Source organism: Lepisma saccharinum, chromosome 29, assembly GCF_977018435.1.
Source record: "Lepisma saccharinum chromosome 29, izLepSacc3.1, whole genome shotgun sequence".
NCBI classification, from domain to species: domain Eukaryota; kingdom Metazoa; phylum Arthropoda; class Insecta; order Zygentoma; family Lepismatidae; genus Lepisma; species Lepisma saccharinum.
Window position 1 is genome coordinate 16,794,199 of NC_139257.1, and position 18,290 is coordinate 16,812,488.

Genomic DNA, 18,290 nt, shown 5'->3' on the forward strand with positions numbered 1-18,290 from the left:
GGAGAAGCATTCGAGCACGACCTCGCAATACCCCGTGACTGGGGTACCCACAGGAGGGAATCGTGACGCTACTGCGTCATGGGAATTTTTTGGGGGGACAAAATATTATAGTTTAGCTACCAATTCTGTACATCTTTACACAAAAATCTGGGGGGGAGTCGTTTCGTTTGATTGACTTGTTATTGATTTTTAGTTATGGTTATTAGTTTTTCTACTTACCTGTGGTTGACATGAAACACCACCTCTTATGCCTTTAGAATCGGTTTGGAAATGGGGGGAAGGGACGTGCTGTTCGCATTAATACACGGTTGTTCAAGCAGAAGAACTGTTAAGAATAATGTTCAACACACGCAGGCCCGTAGCTAGAATTGATCTCCAGGGGGGCTCAAGAGTTATCAGGGGGCTTTGTAAACTAAGTCCATTTTTCAAAAATTTAACAGTGTTAAATGAAGGTAAATTATTTGTGTGTGTGTGTGTGTGGGCGAGGGGTCATTAAGTTAATATAAAATTTAGAAATATCACACAAATAGTACATTTTTCTATAGATATCTTCTAAAACATCTCTTGAAGTGTTAATTGCTATTGACATCATCCTTATTACCAGTGATGTGCGTTTAAGCGTAAACAACGATAGTCTACATTCTACACGTAGACTATTTTATACATGTAGATTACGTAATCTATGTAAACAACATGGCGAAAGGTGATAACTTAGCAAAGGGCGCCGTGGAATTAAAAGAAAATTATACTGCATATCAGTCGCTGATGTGTGAAGAGAATTTTTCATACTCTTTCTTCCAAATACGAACAATTTCTCACCTAGGAAGAAACCTAATATAAGAAATATTCTAGTGTTTTATGGGGAAAAGACCACTCTTGCCTCACGACTGCCATCTGTTGTTGTTTTTTGCATACTATTTATTTTCTTCCATAGTTGATAATAGAAGAGAAGAGAAATTTTGATGTAAAAAGGATTCTTTTCATTTCGTTAGGAACCAATATAGTTGAAAAGGTCACTTTTCTTTCATGAAAGCCTTGAAAATTAATTTTAATGCACTTTCGATTGTCTACGTAGTCTATGTAAACTACAACCCAATGTAATCTACGCGTAGATTACGTGTAGACAACGCATGTAGACGTAAACTTATAGTCTATGGCACATCACTGATTATTACACACTACTTTTGAGGATACAGATATTTATATCATACAAAAAATGCACAGCATTCAATCATAGTGCCTACCGTACATTCCACCCCCAGCTGAAGGAATAAAACTTCCCTTCGTTCCCTTGTATGTGTTCCTATACTACGACTGACTGGATAATTTTAACATACTGTCAATTATCATTGTCTAAAACTTACGTATTTCGAAAATTTAATTTTTAAAAGAATGAAAAATGAAATCGAATTATTGACATTAAAACAAAAATCAATTACTGCATGGTTATCCAAGGTATATTTGTGTGTGTGTTTGTGTGAGGGGGGGGGGTTATGATTAACAATTCTTTTGTGAGGGATTTTCTTGTTAACTGAACATTATTTTGTCAATTTGGAAAGAAATGTAATTTTTTACTCGTAATGCAATGGCTTCTGTAAGATTCACAAATTTATGCTACCTAAAACAGTTGTGTAAACTATTCGTTCATGATAATTCAATATACAAGGTACACTCGCCTCAATTAGTACTCCGGCAGTTTGTTTCTTCATACAACATATTTGCACAAGATCCAATTCAACATACCAGTGTATCAATATACGTTGTATAGAACAACTTATTACAAACAACGTTGACCCTGTACATGTACAGTCACGGACACTTCAGTGTTGTAACCACCCGATTCGCTTTCATTGAGATTGAAAGCCAAGTTGAGATTCAAGTTGTACGAATTTTAGTAAAATGCCCTGATATATCCGTAGTTCAAAAATTTACCTATTATTTATGGACGCCTTGTTAACTCTTTCAACAATCTACACCCATATTAGATTCCGTTTACACCCCTTGATGTCTACATATATATTGCTTATTTCTAGTTTCAGATGTAGGAACCTTCAAAGTGTTTGGTATTTAGAAAATGCACACTGTCGGTATCGCCATTTAACAGTTTATTACAAACTAATTATTATTTAGAAGCGAATCTCCAACAGAGAACGTCACAAAAAAATCCAATAGTCAATTGTCTTCAAAGCAAGGCAAATGCTATTTATTACACATTAGTCTAAAAATAATAACAAGGATAACAAGTAATACACAATACGCTAGATAATGAGGCAATGTTTGCATACGACCATTAAATACTTATGTAGTTTAAATACTACACATACCTAATATTTATGAGATTCCTTATATATTTAACATTATCAAGGAGACAGGATTAAGGCGATGTACATGTACAAATGCTACAATACATTAAACTCGTGCGATGATAAAAGAATGTAAACTAAGTTTCTAAAGTTATACAAATGCAACAATTTTAACAATGCAACCTATAATCGCCAGGACATTTTATTGATATTTCAACATATTTTTTCGAAATAGGACTTGCGAACCTTGGTTATTTCGATATGCACATGAGAGTCTATGTAGATGGAATGTAGTTACGCAAGGTTATTTCAATGATAAACTTATTACCATTGAATATTATTACAATCGGAGTTACATAAAGAAATGGAAGGCATGTTCAATGGCATTTCTTATTCAGAAACAGATTTCTGATAGTCCAAGCCTCATGAAGGGCATTTGCCTTTTCTGGATGTTTCTAACACTGTCAGTGATTGTAGAAGTATATTCTTGAGAGGATTAAACTATTGTGAAATGATCATACGGAGTAAGTTTATAAATATTGCAGGTAAATTAACACAAAATAGTATAGCAAGGCATCATGCTTGAAACAAGCTTTTAATATAAAGTGAAAAAGCTTGATGCCAGCATATAATGGCAAGCTGTAAGTTTGCATGAGCCTTGAATCAAGCCAATTAGTTGCCACGTGGTCAAAATTACACCATGCTTGACATGACAAATTTGTCACAGAAATTTGCATGCTTGTTACAAGATTGTGAAAGCCAATTCTCAGCTCGATTCAAGTTTGCCATACCCGATTGGCTCTGACAAGCTACAAACAAGCTTGCCATCATATCCAATTGGCTTTGACAAGCTACAAGCAAGCTTGCCATATCCAATTGGGTTTGACAAGCTACAAGCAAGCTTGCTATATCCAATTGGGTTTGACAAGCTACAAACAAGCTTGCCATATCCAATTGGCTTTCACAAGCTATAAGCAAGCTTGCCGCACGTTTGCTGCAAGCTTGCCTCATGTTTGGCACTAACTTGTCACAAGCTTTCGTGCTATATGGGAAGTTCTTGCAATGTAACGATATGAAATTTCACAACAAGATTCCCATCATGTTGAGCGCTGTATGTTGTCCCATGTCTGGATACAGAAGCTCGCCGTTCTTCATATACTCCGCGTACTTCATCGTAGCCAAGATTTCCATCCCGACCTTCTCCCCGGCCCTTGTGGAGTAGACACTAGAGAACGTCGTTTTCGCAGCCTTGATGCCGCAAGCTCTCGCAAGATCAAACCTCGCCTTGAGTAAATCTTGAGACAGTCCCTTACCTCTGTACTGAGCATTCACCGACAGACCCATCGTGTCGGACAACAGATCAGTTTTGTAGTACTCGAAGGCGTCGAAGATTTCATTGATGTAGATGAACATGTCGAAGAGATTCCTGGCGCTCTGATTCTTTAAGGGGATGTAGTCCTCATCCGGCATTCTTGGGGGAGGCTTGTAGTAGAAGTTGCCCACCTGGAAACCCATTATTCTGTTCGTCTTTTCGTCGATGGCCACCACGGTTGTGTTCTGTTTAAGTTTTTCGGCCCAGTAGTCCAGAAGCTCTTTCACACCCTCCGGGTCCTCGAGAATCCGGACATTCCTGGAACTGGACAGAGGCTCGTCCCTGAAGAAGTCGGTCCTCAGGTTTTCCAGAAGCTCTGGGTGCCTGTCCTCGGCTAGGTCCTCGATGTGTATTTTGCCCTTTCGCCACCAGGTAGTGTGTGGGACGGATGAGGGTCTCTTATAGGATGCCATTGGAACCTGTAAGAAAATGTCGCAATAAAGTTACCTGAAGTACATGATAACTATGAACATGTTTAGAACTGTAAAAAGGGTTCGAAATGTACAAGAGTAGACCCGAAGGTAGTTCCAGCCTCTCCGATGGAGCAGTGTTAGAGTGGTCGCCTTGTAATCGAAGGGTCCCGGGTTCGATACCCGGTGGAGGCACATAGTGGTTCGGATTCCACTTTAAACTTTAGGTCCAGTCCCGATTAGCCTTACTGTGTATGAAGTGCACTTTAAACACCAAATCAATCATTCAATCAATCAACCGAAGGGCATTCCGGTTCGTGAAGATGTGTAACCTTTTCGTTCTCGTTTTGTCTCGTCAGATAGGGTAACTTCGGTGAATAACGCCACCAATTGGTCATTTTGTTTTATAACTCATACATTTTTATTGTTAGGAACATGAAACTTACATGTTTAGGAGAATGAACTTTCCTCTATTGTGAAATAATAAAATATTGATTGCACTGTTATAATGAAAGCAATAAAATACGAAATTCTGTGTTAATGCAAAATGGCGTTATTTCCAGACCTGTCGGGTAATAACGCCATGTTCTTAATTACAAGTAAAACATTTACATTATCTTAATTACAAATAAAACATTCACATTTTCTTTACTAAACTGTACTAGGAAGAATAATTACTGTAGTAAGTTATTTGAAAAAGCATGTCTTTTTTTTGTCTTTTCGCGATACCCAGTCCCTCAAAGTTCTGCGAGGAATTTGGAACAAACGTGCAGCACATGCTATCTTCATTCCTTGTTTGACGGCTGCCATAGCTTGCCTAAAGTCATCTACTGACCATTTGGCCTGTATATTTCTACATTTTCTCGCCATCTGAAAGAGGAAATTAACTGAGAATAAATATCTGTACGCCTCGAAAGTAACTGAGCAAAGATAAACCTATTTTCGAAATCAACATTTCCTTAAATTTGAGTTTAAATTGAGTGGCGTTATTCCCCGACGCGATGATGGCGTTATTTCCCGAAACAGCAGCGTATCCCATACTACAAATTGGCCGTTGACGAGGGAGGCTTAGCAGATCGGTAGCTGGACAATTGCGTGAAGACAGAAGTGAAAGGTCGGGTGGACAATTGCGATGACATTTTAAATCTTCTATCAAATTGAAGAGTGACTTAACACCCCGTACAATACCTGTTACAAGAGAATTATGTGGAATATTGATATTTTCGAATAGAACACTGATTCATCTAATTTTCCAGGCTTGAGACTGGCAAGGTAGCTTGTAAACGTACTTGCATTATAACCACTTTGGCGTCATTAAAATCAGTGTAATTCCACACATCATCATAACTATTTACTGATTCTCGTATTTTTGTCATTACTTTTCTCTTCTTTTATTTCTTGTCAGCACGGAAGTGCTTCGTCAAACTTGGCTGGGAATTTGGTTCAATCATGTTTTTGAACATCGGCTAGAGCCGACACAATTTGAAGTCATCCGTTTCTCCTCATATGTGCGAATACACTTTCCAACTCTCTCGTAGATTTTAATGTCCCGCTTCTTACTTTTCTGACCTTCTAGATTAAGTTAGATTGCTAGCCCCGTGGCGAAGTGGTTACCACATCGCGCTGCGACGCCAGGCGTCCCGGGTTTGAATCCTGGCTTGGGCATGGACGTTTGTGATGTCTATTCATCAATTTCATCATATCATCCCTCATCCCCATCTTCGCAAATTATAAAAAAAGTGGCACAAAAAGCGAAGTAAAATAAATCAAAGCAAATCAAAATCAAATTAAGTTAGACCCTCATGTACTTGATGTTGGTGTCTTCTGCTTGGCTCTTGAGGCAGGCCAGAACATCATGAATTTTTGGATGCCGTCTTCCAAGCCACCTATTTATTTTGTTGATCCAACCTTCTACAGCATTATTAGTTCTGTGGCGTGTTTGGTTAGGTGAGGTTATGTCCTGATCGTCGGAATTGTCCTACCATTAATTTGTAAAATGACCTTCACCGTCAAAATCATCGCAATTGTCCGTGATTTTGCCATCATCACAATTGTCCGCCATCGCAATTGTCCTAGATTGTAGCAGTGCATGATGACATCCTCTTTTTGTGCCTTGTGGTTCGTTTTTTTTTTACATTTTTATTTGTCTATTATTTGCCGTAATTTGCGTCGACCTCCGTGGCTGAGAGGTTAGCACAGCCGCGTGTGACGCCAGGGTATCGAGATCCAATCCTGGATGTTCATTGCGAGAGTCCCTTTATCAGTTCCATCACTCATCCTCACGGTCGCGATTAGCGAAAAGGAACAGAAAAGCGACGCTAAATTAATAAAACAAATCACACTATCATGTGGATTGTATTGTTCTGTTCTGACAGAGGCATCCTCCTGCAGAAGATATTTACACAAATACGGTTTCTCTTTTTACGGTCATTCTTTTTCATTCACTTTTCATCTTCTTTGATTAATATAATTGGGTAAACCTTTTTCCCAGTTTGGCGAGACGATTTCAGTCTGTTTAATTTTTTTTAAAAAATGAATAAAGTTTCAGAAGGCTCGGTTCCATTGATATTTATGAAAATACAGTAAACCATCGTTAACACAAATCCCAAGGGACCGAAAAGTCAAGTGTTCGTGTTAAAAAAAATCTTGCTAACCGGGGACTCAAATTTTATTGTTGCAATACAGTTCTTTCTACAATACGTATTATGCATGTCATCATAGAAAACACTACTACAGTAATTAACTTTTTTAAAAAAAGTACTCACAGATCATTTTCTGGTGCAAAACAGTTCGGTATGTGTTGTGATGACACAGATTCCCAGGATGCGGCGTGCATCAAGCACACTCCAACTTTGAATTTCCGTCTTCTACATTTTAAAAAACACAAATGAATTTGTTGGTTAAATACGTATAAGCTCATTGTTGACGCTATGATCGCGATTGTCGAGAAATTGCACCCAAGTTTTAATCTTGATGTTACTCGTACTGGCTATGTTTTAAACAATAGAAAAACACATTTGAACACATTGTTGATCTGAATCTGTTGGTTACAATACTGTATATGTTGATTGTTGACAAGATGATAGAGATTGTTGAGCGATTTCTTACATACCTAGCAGAAGAACGACATAGAAACAACAGAAAAAAATGTGAAAACTTTGAAAGTTCGTGTTAAATGAGATCTAATGACGCAACGAACTAAAAAACGGTTCGGAATTCGTGGTAACCGAAATTCGCGTTAACAGATGAAACTTTGTATAAGATATAATACATCCCTGTCGGGACCAATATTTTGTTCATGTAAACCGAGTGTTTGTCTTAAGCGAGTTTGTGTTAACGAGGGTTTATTGTATTTAACTATCATTAATTGTAATACATCGTTTTACTAGTTGATAATCTTGTCGCTGTAATAATTAAGAGGCATGAAAAAGACAACACCATGTTAATGAAAGTAAAACGTTCCGTTCCGTGAAAATTTCCATTTCGAGCGCTGACTATATTGCCACCTGTTATAGGTAGGGATGTGAAGTTTTCGTTTCATTTTTCCATAAATTTCGATGTTATTTTTTTATTGCAATTCGGTGTTATTTTTCGCGGTTTAGTGCAAAATTCAGTGTTATTAATATATTAACACACTTGTACAATCACTATGATAGCATTCATTTACCAGCCATTTTTGATGTACAATAATATAAATAAAAGAGACAGCCTATGTGCCAGTGTTGCAACCACCTATTTTTTTTTCCAAATAAGTTCATAATAATTTTGAATGTTAATTTTGAACAGTCACAAACTTTATAACTAACATTTCTCCATAACTTTTATGTGTAAAAATTAGAAAGAAAATACAATAAATTTGCATTTCAATACTAACTGTATGAAATGTGAGAATTATGAAAAACAGTATTACCCCCACACCCCCTATACGCCTTCATGGCGTGGTGCTATGCACAGGGGAACACTTTACTTTTTTTTTTTTTATGAAAAACAGTTGTGCTAATAATAATAATACATTTGGAAAACTATTGGTTTATTTCTATTAGGATATAATTGTTACTGTTTTATGATAATCGTAACCAAAGGGAAAAGGTGAAGGTACCCCTGTGGATGTGAACACATGCCATGAGAGCATATGGGGTGATGTGGAGGCAATAATAATTATTATTATTATTTCTATTATTGTACGTTTTATCAAAAGCCTGACCGTCCCTTAAATAATGTTTGGCTACGCCAATGCACTGTTTATTTTTTTAACTAAGCAGACCTCTGAGAAATTTTGATAATTACCCCGCTATATTATATGCCACAGGCCCCGATGACCGGCCCTGTGGCAAGGAGATGTTTTTATTTTCTTAATTGACCGAATCGAGCTTTTTTGTTGCCAGTGCTATCGGAAATTCATAACTGATAGAATAATTCTAGCTGCGTGTGCATTTAGAGGTTAAAAAATGCACATGCTTACATCAACTCGCGACATGGCAGGAGACTAGATAACTTTATTACCAATATTTGTCCTTGGGAGAACCCGTTCTTGGGTCCGTTCTTACGAAACGCAATAACTTCTCAATTATGCTGTCGTTTAGTCAAACAAGATATGCAAGCCTTGACAACATAGTCTTATCTGCGGAAAAGCTATTCAGGAAATTCTCTGCTGGTTTCGAAAAAAAAAATGTGATTGTTAGTTTTACTAGTGCTTCTACACAATAAACTGTCTCGTTTTTGTTACCAATTTATCAGATCTCAGTTATTTCTTTCATAATTAAACACCATAAAGAATAATTAAATAGTGTCTCATTTTACAATAAATTTTGTCTTGGTCAGCATTTTAGTGTTGTATTAAACATGGAAACAAGGCTTCATAATGATTGAAGCGCTTTCACGATGTTACTGTACGCCTATTATTGAACGTATCATGAAGCAAATTTACAGTTTTGTAGAGGAACTCAACAAGTTTTGTGACACATTACAAGTGTTCGATTTGCCGCCTCCTTTGTGATTCTGCAAACAAACTTTACGAGTACAATCAAGTTTTTCCCAAACGCCATGCAGCATGTCTGTGACGATATTTTCTTGACGATATATCGCGATATCAAATTTCCGATATCGCACCTGTTGTGTTTTGGAGGGGGGGGGGTTGTATGGCGTGTGTGTGTGTGTACACAAAACGGTATGTTCAGGTTCCAGAAGGATCTTTTGGTATTGTCATGTGTATGATTGTGTTCAAAGATTTGGGTGTTATCATTCAATGAATATTTCATATTTATTGGCTGATGAGATGAAATAGTTTTCCAAATAAAAGCAAATTGGTAATTTCTCACAAAGGTAAGCTATATTTTTTTGTCATTAAAACTAAAATTTGTTTCAATTTTCCAGAACTAGCACAATGTGAAAATCTTCAGCTTAGAAGGAACAGTAAAAATGAATGTAAAAATAACACTAAATTTTTCAACCTAACCTACTTTGGTTAGTCTGTTCGGATACTAACTGACTGGACTTTACTTATGTTATTAACAATAAAAATTACAAAATTGCTGCTTTTTGGAACTTGAACAATGCTCATTTTCTGAGAAGGTGGTTCCAACGTCCATATCGGACAGTACTCGACGGTTTGCACATCTGGAAGGTAAGACTGATGTAATTTACCTATGCTACAGTGATTGTGAAAGAGTGTAAGTGTGGGGGAATAAAATTGCCCAAAAGTGGAGCAAGAAATTTGTACAGAATAGCGTCTATTATTTCCAACATGTGATTAGGTTGTTAAAATGAACTGCTGGAAGAGCTGGGTATTTGCTCGAAAGTAGAACAATATCCCTTCCTGACTTCAATATATATATATATATATATATATATATATATATATATATATATATATATATATATATATATATATATATTTAATGAGAGGTTCGATGACATCTTGACATGAGTCATATTTTGCTTTCGGCGCTACACTTACCAGCTAACCCACCCACCCACTAGACAGGACTAGTGCTCATTCAGTGTCACATTACATTAGGATTATTGACATTTATTGTGTACTTATAACAAAAGACCCTCTGTGAAAAACTTTTAAAAAAAAAAAACTACTTCATCCACTTGAATTCAAAATAGTGATTAAAATCCTGGCGGTTCGCAACAACAATAGATATTTAAATAGTTTGTGGTAGTTCCTTACAGCTTAACCAAAATGAGAATCTCTGGAAACTCTCGCAAACTAAAGCAGACAGTCATTTGTTTTCTTCTCTCGCTTCCCGTTCGCTTGTGTCCGAGTGCTCCCGTGTTGACGTATGCAAAACTTCCCTCCCTTGCTTTCGTCAAAAGCTTCAACGACGTTCAATATTACGTGTTCGGCTTTCCCCTTCATGATACAAACACTTGACACTGAATACAGGTGATGATATGTTGAAGAACGCCACAGATTTTGGCAAGGAAAGGGCAGGACTGCACCACAAAACAGCTCATTGCATCGCCCACGCTTGCTTACGGTTGTAAATCGAGTTAGTCACTATTAGTATGAAACCTAACCTTATAACATGCATTAGTTTTAAAATTACAATTACGCCTAGGTCTAACATATCTACGTGTGGTTAGGTTCGTTAGGAAAACGAGGTTTATCGCTCTCAGGGACCAAATTTCGTGGCTTATCGACACATCGTGTGCGCATAGACAGACCCTTCAACGATGATAGCGAAACAGGGAATTTCTCATCTATCGCACAACGCGCTACCAACCTCACGCTCTGACGTCAGACACGATGCCTACGGTGTTCGGTTAGGCCTGTCAGATTTGGCTCTCTCAGCATAAATAAACAGCAAATATATTATTTATGCCAAGAGAACTAAACCTTGATCTAGATCTTGCTCAAGATAGGGACAGATGGAAGGCCTGTGTTGCTGCAGGCATGAACCTTCGGGTTTAAGAAGGCTAGAGAGTTATTAGTTAGAACTAAACCTACCAAGCCTATCCTGACAACTTAGACATTAGCCTAATAATGAAAGCATTCCGCGATGACGTCAGAACCCAAGTTTGCTAGCGCGTTGTGTGATAAGATAGGTCCTTTTAGAGCTTGGTCAAGCTTAATGCCTTGCTGTTTTCAAATCTATCAAATGCATTCTTTAGTTACCATCTAAATATAGGATACTTACAGGTTCTCAGAGTGGTGTGAAACTTGTATTCTCTTGCTGTGGAGGAAAACAGAATGCTGCTTCCGTAGTGTGGTTCCCTCTTCCAATGAAACGGTTGCGTAAGATTTTTTTTTGCCAAAGGGAGTGTTTCCAACTGCGGTTATTTCCCTGCTAAAAAGAATTCCCGCTTACGCTTCAGGCCTGTTAACTGCCAATAAGAAACGGGGACGAATTTCCTTCTTCGAAGAGGAAAATGAAATGAAGCAATGCCGGGTTAGAATGTGTACAAAGTTCGTTGCCGAACAGTAGGAAATAATTCTGCTATCAGACTTCCACTGTCCATGTGTGTTGCGTTTGTTCTTTCATGAATTTCATCTCATCACCAATCATCCTCAACTTTGCGATTAGCCAAAATGGCAAAAAAAGCTAAGAAAAATGAAACCAATGAATCTATTTAAGCATAGTAGTTTTCATTTGGACGATTCTGTACGGTTGGTATACCCTGTTCCAGCTATCTGTAGAGCAGGGCCGCGCATATCGGCAGATGAGGAGGAGGAAAATCGGGTGGTGAAAGCGCAGCGTTGCCAACCGTAAGGTCCAGACCTTAGTCCGTACGCTAAATGCACGGCTTTTCAAAATTTGCTCTTGCAGTATTATCCCTAATATTTCCTTAAGAAATTCTTAAACCAATCGTACGGACCTGGAGATAAACATACGGTGCCATGTGCGTTCGGTATTATCCTTTTCAAAAGTTTGCAACGCTTACAGAGAGGAGGAGGAAATCGGGTAACTCCCGTCGCCCATTACGCAATCCCGTTTCTCTCACTGTTCATTGGTGGAGCCGTCTCGCGTCACTACTTGCGCAGAGACTTGTTCTCGTTCGCCTGGTCTACAGTTAGCTGGTATGGAGTTTAGATCTATTTTTTTAAAAACGACTATTTTCAAAAAAAGAAACGTGCAAACTATCGTACTATATGCGTATCTAGAAGGGCGGAAGTAGCGAAAGTGATGGCGAACCCATTACAAGTCGCTGCTCTCCTTTTGGTGTTCATTTCCGCGATCATCCGTGTCAAAGAAAACGGCCTCATACAGGATTCGTTTCCCAGTAAGGTTTAGTTGGAATTCACTTTTTCGTAGGTTCGCAGAGTGGCTACTCGCCGGAATTCCTGGAATTCTGCGTGAATTATTGGCTCCGGGAATTATGTTTGTATTCTGCGTGAATTTTTCCCTGTAGACGTGAAAAGCTGCAACTTTTATTAATGCAAATCTCACTGAATCTATAAATGCCCTGAGGCAATTTTTTCAGTCTAGCTTTTATTTTTATCGAGGAAGGGGAAAAAAGCTGTGTGGGAAATAAAACATTATCTCTGAATCCGTTTTCTTTGTTAGTGTCCTCTGCAGAACTATCTATCTGACAGACTAAGATTATTGCAAGATAATGTATCTTGTATAGTTGAGCAGTTAAATTTGAGTTTGAAATTCCTTCACAATTAAGCCTCGCCGATGGTGCAGTGGCAGCGTCGTCGCCTTGTAATCAAGGTGTCCCGGGTTCGATTCCCGGTGGAGGCACATAGTGGTTCGGATCCCACTTTAAAAACTGTAAGTCCAGTCCCGCTTAGCCTTACTGTGCACCAAGTGGACTTAGAACACCAAATCAACCAATCAATCTTTCACAATTAACAATTTTTCATAGATTAGTGTATCCCATGCTTAACATTTGTGACTTGTGTTTGTAGATATATTTCGAGTCTTGAGTTTGCGAAATGGTAAATTTATACTCTATACCTTAAACTAACTGTTTTAAATATTAGGGCTATACCGTTTAATTTAATTGAATTAGAATTTTTGGATACATTGAAATCACACAGACCTTTTATATTTTTACTACTATATATGTTCACGTGTGTGTGTGTGGGGTGGGGGAGGAGCAGTATAATACGTAAGGTTGAAACCATCTCATTGTACTATTGAATTTATAGAAAGTTCGCCTTGTGAACCGGAAATTGTACTTGAATTTTATCATGGTTCTTGAATGGCCACCCTGGTTCGGTTGTTCTTTTATGTCATACTAATTGGAATTTATAAAATGTTTGTGCCGTGACTAGTGACGATTTAGCCTTTATTGTAGAACATTTTTTCAAGTTTTTAAAATACCATTATCAAACCAAGTGATATCTTAACCATAAGAACAAAACTTCTGTCTGCCCAAGAACATAGGGGTAAGGGGTTCGGTTTCTCCTGTCGATAAGGGCACATATCAGCATGGACGTCTGCACGATTTTTTTCCAGGGAGGGGCAAGGAAGGTATTTTTTTCCAGGGGGCAAACAAGGCATATTTTCCGCATTAATAGTGTTGTTCCCTCAAAAAACTTTGCTTAAATTTGAATTTATCATGTTCGTGAAATAATTAACACACATTATTGTGGCTGAAATGAAATAATTTGTGTGAAATATATAATTCATGGTTGACTTTTATTTTACAGGTGGGGCATGCCCCCCCCCCCTCTTCCGGACGCCAATCCATCAGAGGAACAAAATTTTTACCGCTTCCGTCTGCCCTTGCAAACCAAGTTAGAAGGTTAATTCTTCTGAACAGACTTTCTGAGAACACAATAGCGTGACATTCCATTCTAAGGAGAGAAAATTGCTACAATCTTACATATCGTCAGCATCAGAACTGACACGAACTGTCGAGAAATGCTTTCCTTGTCCAAGGACATTCTAAACGAAACAAGAGTTCATTGACATTAACTAACTAGCTCTCTCGCATTCATAAACCAGAAGGTTTATGGCTGCAGCAACACAAGCCTTCCGTCTGTTTTTTCCTAGGCAAGATAAATCCAATCTTTTCCACCCTTACCGATTTCATTTAGATCCATTTCAACGTTATCCCCCATCTTCGTCTTAGCCTTCTTACAGGTATCTTACCATCAGGTTTCCCAACAAGAACCTGTAAACTTTTATTTTCTCTCCCATTCGTGCCCACCTATGTCGTCTTGATTTAATTATTCTAATATTCATTGATATTAAGCAAGGAATAAATATCGTGCTATCAGATAAAAATAGTTTGTCTTAATATATTTGTGGCAGCTTATGTACGCCTATATGTTTTTTATATTAATATAGTACCCAGCGTGAATATTTTAAAGGCAATGATGTGCATCTACGCTTAAACGACAAGTCTACACCTACATCTCCAGTGGCGGCGATTGGGTTCAAAAACTGGTGGGGGGGGGGGCAAATACAGTATTCTCCCTTTGTAGATAAGATTTAGCATAGTGCTAGACAATGTGTAAACAATACAGGGACAGTGTACTTAGAAAATATCAAACACAAGAAATATTCTTGTCAAGTTCTCATATTTTTAAGTTGTTTTTCTGCCATTTGGACTAGTCGCGTCGATGAGGATGGATGATTCGTTGAAATTGATGAAAAAACACTCGCCAACGTATCTGTTTATCTGTGATTTTACTTGTCCCCAGCAGTTGATGCATTCTTTCCTTAATAATAAATGTTTAGTTGTTTAACTGCGTTTACACAGCCTATGAAAACTGTAAACCAATGTAATCTTCCCATAGATTATTACGTAGACATTTATAGTCTATGGCACATCATTATTTGTGAACCACACTGGGTCTTCTTTTTTGTAGTGAGACTATTTGTGATTATTTTTTAGGCTGGATATAACGTACAGACAAATTGAAGGGTGCATCTGATATTTGCTTAAATTGTCTGGGCAGTTAAATTAATGGCATGTTTATTATTTGTTAATTTAGAACTCATTTAATTCGAAAGTTCTTAATACTTACCGACTCGCAAAGTGTATTACAGGCGCTTAAATCTTCTTACAAGAGTCTTTACAAATTATCCCCTTATATTATAAATTGTATACAATTAGTTCAAACAATACAAAAATCTGGAAAAACCATTGAGTTTTCTTGGGTTAAAGCTCATAGTAATATTATAGGCAATTCTCATGTAGATGAATGTGCAAAGAAAGCAGTGCGTCCTCCAAATATTACGAACTTAACATTATACTATATGGATCTTCTCCCAAGAGTAAAGAAGAAAATTCTGAATGAATGGTTTGATTGGTGTCGAAATGAACTTACAACAGTTGGAGAATCATACAGACCATTTGCTAAATTCAAAATACACAAACCATGGTTTCATCATGTAAGTGCTACAAGAAATGTAATTGTATTAATTAATAGACTGAGAACGGGCCATTTGTGTACTAGGCAAAATTTATCCAAAATTGGAATAACGAACAGTAAGAAATGTGAATGTGGCTGGGAAAGTGCAGATGCGCAACATATAATACTGGAATGCTCAAAATATAATAAAGAGAGAAATATCTTGTATTAAACTTTAAATAATCTAAAGGTTCAGTTTCCAACAAATTTGTTAAGTTGTTAATCCAGAGTGCGGATTGGTTATATACGAGTCGTCAGTGCTCCATAGACATTTAGTATCAGGCTGGAAATAATAGATTAGAAGTTGACAGCTACAGACTTGTCTTGCGCGTAGCAAAAGGCCAACTCGAAGATAAGCGGTGTTCTGAATTTTGAGTCAGTGAAAAGCATTGGTGGAACCATAGACATTTGTTGCGAGCGATTATTTGCTAAACAACAATTGACCCGAACAGTTGACTCAGTGGCCACGGCAACATATTTTATCTTCAGGTGAACCACCTATGAAAGGATAGGAGTTTCTGGTTGAGCATAGAGGTCTGTGAATTAGAGGAGGGCGTATTGGAATCTTCGTGTAATGTAAGTTGGAGATTTTCACAAATTTACACAAAACTACAATTCTGGAGTAACTGTTAATTTCAATTAAAGTTTCCCCAGGATAATTCAATGTAAGTTAACACACACAACTATAAGAAATTCATTAAATCAATCTGTTAAATTGTAATACCATTCAGAATGTTAAGGAGCTGCACCAAGTGACGTTATATAATGTTATTTGTTGAATATCCTTGCGGGACCTACCTGTAGAAATTTCACCTCTCGCACGGCACGACATTAGATCCACTTACCTAAAACTGACTTGTCTTCTTTCAAGCTATTGTTAATCAACTAGTTCTCAATTCTTAATTTTATAACTGACACATCCTTTTGTATGCTCCGTAACACGTCAGATATTATTTATGTCAACGAATTCCTAATTTATTTTATGTTGAGTAGACTTACATAGTAATCAAACTCTGCAACAGCTAAAAATATAATGCAGAGCCACAGTGAAAGTACAAAAATTTCTTAAATGCTTCAGTATATATTTAATGACAAATAGTATGAAAATTTCAGACATACTTATGAATAAAGATATATTTTAACTATATTCTGTGCCCGTGTAATTTTTGCAAGATTTATGTAATTGAAGTATCTTTGATATTTGTTGTTCTATGCGCGAAGTGCGGGGGGGGGGGGGTACTGGGGATGGTATCCTCCAGTTATAAAAATATTCATGCAGTTTCCTCTCAGCTAAGGTAATTTGCATAGGCATGTCTCTACCTATCGTACTGTCTCCTTGTTGATCCGTAGAAGTATCCCCCATTTATCCCAAAAATCGACCAACCAGAACCACTAGGAACTAGGAATTTCCACTTCGAGCACTGTATCAATACAATACATTCATTCATCGTTAGACATTGTACAATGCAATATCAAATTAACGTGGGAGTTTTGATCACCAGCTGTTACTGACTTCACAACCGCATTGCAAGAACTGCGACAGGCGTATTGAGACCTGGGTCCTTGAATAACATCCCGCCGTCCATTTTGAAGTCTTCATACTTGATCTCGGCGTACAGCTTCATGCCGACTTTCCTAGCGATGTTTTGCGATGCGATGCAGTCACCAGTGATCTTCGCCACGAGAACTCCCCGTAACTTCACCTTCTCCAGGCCAATCTGAACTAGATGCAAACCCAGAACTCCTCGAACAAGCTCACCATGGCTTCGACATCATCCAGGATCACCCAAGCTCTTTTCAGCACTTCCGGTTGACTTCTAGTGTCCAGAGGAGCATTTCTGTGCTCCAAACGCAGAAGGGCCGTCCCAACTATTTCATTCGTTAACTCGTCAAACGGCGCACAAGGCAAGATTATCCTTTATACACCGTGAAAACTCCGGCACGACGAATGGCATAGATTCTGGGTACTTGTAGACACGAGCTGCTAGGGACAGCATTAACACCTTGGGAAATACATGCTAACAGCACCAAACCTGGCCTGCCTAACCCATCCATGTAGGCATATCATTGCATAAATAAGCATGTAAATAGGTTTGGCAAGTTATATTTTGTTTATTTCAGCTATTATTGGTTAGGCAGGCCAGGTTTGGTGCTGTAGCATATATTTCCCAAGGTGCTAATGCTGTCCCTAGCCGCTCGTCTTGTAGACACCACCACGACGAATCCACGTTTGTAGAAGAACTCGTTGATAAACTCCATTCCTACTTTTTCTCTTGATAGAGGCACGTCTTCTATCCTCACCCTATTCACGACTCTCCATACTTTTCTCTCCTCTGACATACTTTGAGATTTCTAGGAAACTGATATCGAAATTAATATTGTTGCCATCATGCATTATTCTAAGAAATAATGCAGAACATTGGCTTACATTTTGTACACCGTAAAGAAAAAATATATTCAATTACAATTGTAAGAGAAAATGCTCCTTAGCATTTACCAGTGGAGGCACATCGTGGTTCGGATCCCACTTAAACTGTCCAGTCCCGATTAGCCTTCTGTGCATAAAGTGAACTTAAGAAACAAGAACTTAAGGTCCTTAGCATTTACTTCATTTGTTCACTAATGCCTATACAAGCACAAAAATCACTAGTATGGTTGCGTTTTCATGTAAATGCCTAACGATGCTAACGTGTCATATCTTTAAACAATTATTCATATGCTTCTATAAATCTTATACGTGCAAAAATACTTAATGTACTATTTTACAAATAATTAAATAACTTTTTATGTCATAATAACTCTACACGTTCAGTCTTTGATTCCAAGTTTTCAATATTTGATTCGTGAATACAGCGGTTAAAAAACTGTCGTTGAACTATTGTACA

The 18,290-nt window shown here is 37.7% G+C and overlaps 2 protein-coding genes across 2 annotated transcripts in view; both read right to left on the reverse strand.

The window, feature by feature from the left end:
• The window catches only part of LOC145981270 (arylalkylamine N-acetyltransferase 1-like), a 38,566-nt gene extending 27,250 nt beyond the window's left edge, over positions 1-11,316 (reverse strand). The window contains exon 1 of the mRNA XM_083114428.1: positions 11,231-11,316. The gene's annotated coding sequence lies outside the window, so the exon portion shown is untranslated. The remainder of the gene's footprint in view (positions 1-11,230) is intronic.
• LOC145981268 (arylalkylamine N-acetyltransferase 1-like) overlaps positions 2,091-18,290 on the reverse strand; it is a 127,084-nt gene continuing 110,884 nt past the window's right edge. The window contains exon 2 of the mRNA XM_083114425.1: positions 2,091-4,094. Within this exon, the coding sequence (XP_082970551.1) occupies positions 3,384-4,088 (705 nt within the window). The 5' untranslated portion in view covers positions 4,089-4,094 and the 3' untranslated portion in view covers positions 2,091-3,383. The remainder of the gene's footprint in view (positions 4,095-18,290) is intronic.